The sequence below is a fragment of the Antrostomus carolinensis genome, unplaced genomic scaffold, assembly GCF_000700745.2.
Source record: "Antrostomus carolinensis isolate BGI_N321 unplaced genomic scaffold, ASM70074v2 scaffold50228, whole genome shotgun sequence".
Lineage (NCBI taxonomy): Eukaryota > Metazoa > Chordata > Aves > Caprimulgiformes > Caprimulgidae > Antrostomus > Antrostomus carolinensis.
The window spans coordinates 3,436-6,202 of record NW_010334598.1 but is presented as its reverse complement, the minus strand read 5'-3'; the positions used below and the strand labels follow the sequence as shown (position 1 = coordinate 6,202).

General features: G+C 35.4%; 1 protein-coding gene across 1 annotated transcript in view; it reads left to right on the top strand.

The window, feature by feature from the left end:
- Positions 1-1,858, top strand: part of RIOK2 (RIO kinase 2) — a gene marked incomplete at its 5' end in the record, with an annotated part of 7,824 nt that extends 5,966 nt beyond the window's left edge. Inside the window, one exon of the mRNA XM_010174247.1 lies at positions 1,697-1,858. Coding sequence (XP_010172549.1) covers positions 1,697-1,858 — 162 coding nt within the window. The remainder of the gene's footprint in view (positions 1-1,696) is intronic.
- Between the last annotated feature and the right edge of the window lie 909 nt (positions 1,859-2,767).

Sequence of the window (2,767 nt, the reverse complement as noted above, 5' to 3'; positions counted from 1 at the left end):
CTGAAATCCGGTTTGAGTAATTGGATTAATTAACTACCTTGTATTTTGTTATTTTAGTTGTATTTCTTAAAGAGCATAAGTTGCCAAAATTATGCTTTCTGTTTCCTGATTTACTGCCTACCAACTTAATACTACATGTGCTGCGATGAAGGTGACTTCACAGTATAATCAAAAAAGCACAACCAGGCGAGTGAAGTTGGGGTACATGTAAAGGAAATATAACTAGATGGATATCTTTCCTCTTGGCCAGTTACTTGGACAACAGCAGATCTTTTATTGAGGACAGATTTATTGCTTGATATTATTTTTTTAATGCTTTACTAATTACAGTGAAAATAAGACACTCCTTTGCAATTTCCAACAAGATATGATTCCATCCTGATGAAATAGTTAGAAAGATGAAAATAATTTGACTTCTCTTTTTTCTTCCAAGACAAGATATGCAAGTATGCACTCAGTATCAGTGCAGCAGCTTAGGCTGGGGTAATTTTAAAAATTACAAAATCTCTGCTACAATCTACTTGATCATGGCTTCATTTTTATTATGGATAACTATTGCCATCATAATGGAAAGCAGAACTCAGAATGAAAACACAGATTAATTTTCATAAAACTACTACAGTTTTATGGAAACCATAGTTGCTCTTTCTGTTTCAGTGCTTTTGCTATAGAAGCATGAGACAGTCCTGACCTTGTGAATCATAATAGGAGATTGCCTTACAACAGGGGAAACCTGGAGTAGGAATTGTAAGTCACTCCTGACTGCCCATCTATTTTAGCCACATACGTGGTAGAGTTGTTTTCCATTACAGTCATACTTGGATCTTCTTAATCCAAACTTTAGAGGAAAAAAAAAAGGTGTAAAAAAAAAAAAAAAAAAAAAGCACAAACCAGGTAATTACTAAATCTAAATGTTCTATTAGTTGTCTTTAAAAAAAAAAAACAAAAACAAACAAACCACACAAAAAAAACCAACCCAACTTAAAAGACATTTTTCAAATCTTCAAGCCCAGAATATTTTCAGCTTTTACATTTTTGAAGAGGGCATGTGTTTTGCACCCAGAGGTGCTGGTCCTTTACGATCCCCATTAGAAAGACACTTCAACTCTGTTAAGGTATGATTTAAAATGCTATGTATTAGAGCTGAGACTACCAGAACAGAATAGGATAGATAATCCCATACTGCTTTAGATGCTGGGAGCCCTTAGGGTGTTGCATTGAACAGAACTCCAACACAGCCCACCATGCAGACCTTGTCCATAGCAGAGAATCTTTTCAGTCAGTTAGAGCTTTTATGATTTTCTTACAGGGCAAACAACTGTGTCATTTTTACATTCAAGCTGAACTGATGTCTGCATGAGAACTTCTTGCTCTGCTTTGGCATAAAGGCAGAGCCACATGGGAAGCCTGATTGCCAGTACTGAGCAGAAGCTGGCTTAGTTACCGCAAACGGATTTGTGCAGCACAACACAGGCCTGAAGACAACCCTGTACCTGCAGCTTAGTGCAACACAGCACAGACCTGGGCTTACTAACATTAAGTGTTGTGTAGGTCACTAACGTCTGGTCTACAGCGGTCTTCTGGTTAGGATCAAGCATGTTCATGTTGGTACAGAAGATACAGTATTGTTGTACCACATCTTGGTCCTAAATAATCTTTGGAAAGTTCTGATGCTGAATTTTTTGTTTATTTATAGGAACTGGTGAAACAGAAGATAAAACGTCAACTGACAAAACATCAAAAATCTGCTCTGAGGCAACGGCTGCAAAAAGGAGAGGCAAATATTTATACCAAACAACGTAGAGAAAATTTGCACAACATTAAGTCAAGCTTGGATGCAGCTAGTTTCTGGGGATAAGTTATTAAAGCTGCCATAGAACATGAGGAAACTCAGAATGTACTCAGTTGAAGGAATTATGCTAGTAACAAATAATTTATATAATGGAGCTATCTCTTCTCTTCTATACAGCTAAATGTTTTTCTGAAAGTTAATAAACTTCATTCTGGTTCCTGTGATTTTCACTGGGGCGATTTTGTTTTATGTTTCTCGTTAAAATCATTGACTGTAATTTAAATTAAATCAGTAGTACTGGCTAAGATAATTTAACTACAGGAATTTCCAACAGTATCTTGTGAATCAGTTGTACTGTGTTTAGAATCTTCTGTTGTGAAGAGGATTCCTCTTAAGAGGGAAGGGAAATTTTAAAAACCAGTTCTTGCAATGAAATGAAATTTAAAATGCTGTCCTCATGTTTTAAACAGGTATTTGTTTGGTTAAAAAAAAAAAAAATCACAAATATGAACCTGATAGCTGTTACTACTCTTAAGATTTCTTTTGTACCTGTACAAACATGAGCAATCCATATGATGAATATACATTCTTATTTTAAGCAAGATATGTCTAGTAATAAATTTAAATGGTGTTTATGTTTAAAAACACAGACGTAGAGAGAAGCAACTGAAGCAAGAGAGAACAGTTTAAATTTTTCTTCGTTTTTTTTTGAACTTTCTATCCACTGTATTTGTGCTTGAGATGTGAGGTGGAGCCCTTCTTGGGAATGACAGCTTGGTAGAGTTTAAATTATCAATGTAGTTTGGAAAATCCTAAATCTTTTTGTTGCCTTATTAAAAGAAATTACAAACTTTGGCTTTGTTATTTGGTTTTCTGCTCGCATGTCTGATACTATTGGGTTTTTTGTCCTGTGAACCTGATACGCCTGTTAACCTTATTCATGTTTTAGCCTGTTGAAGAATTGCAGCCTCTCTC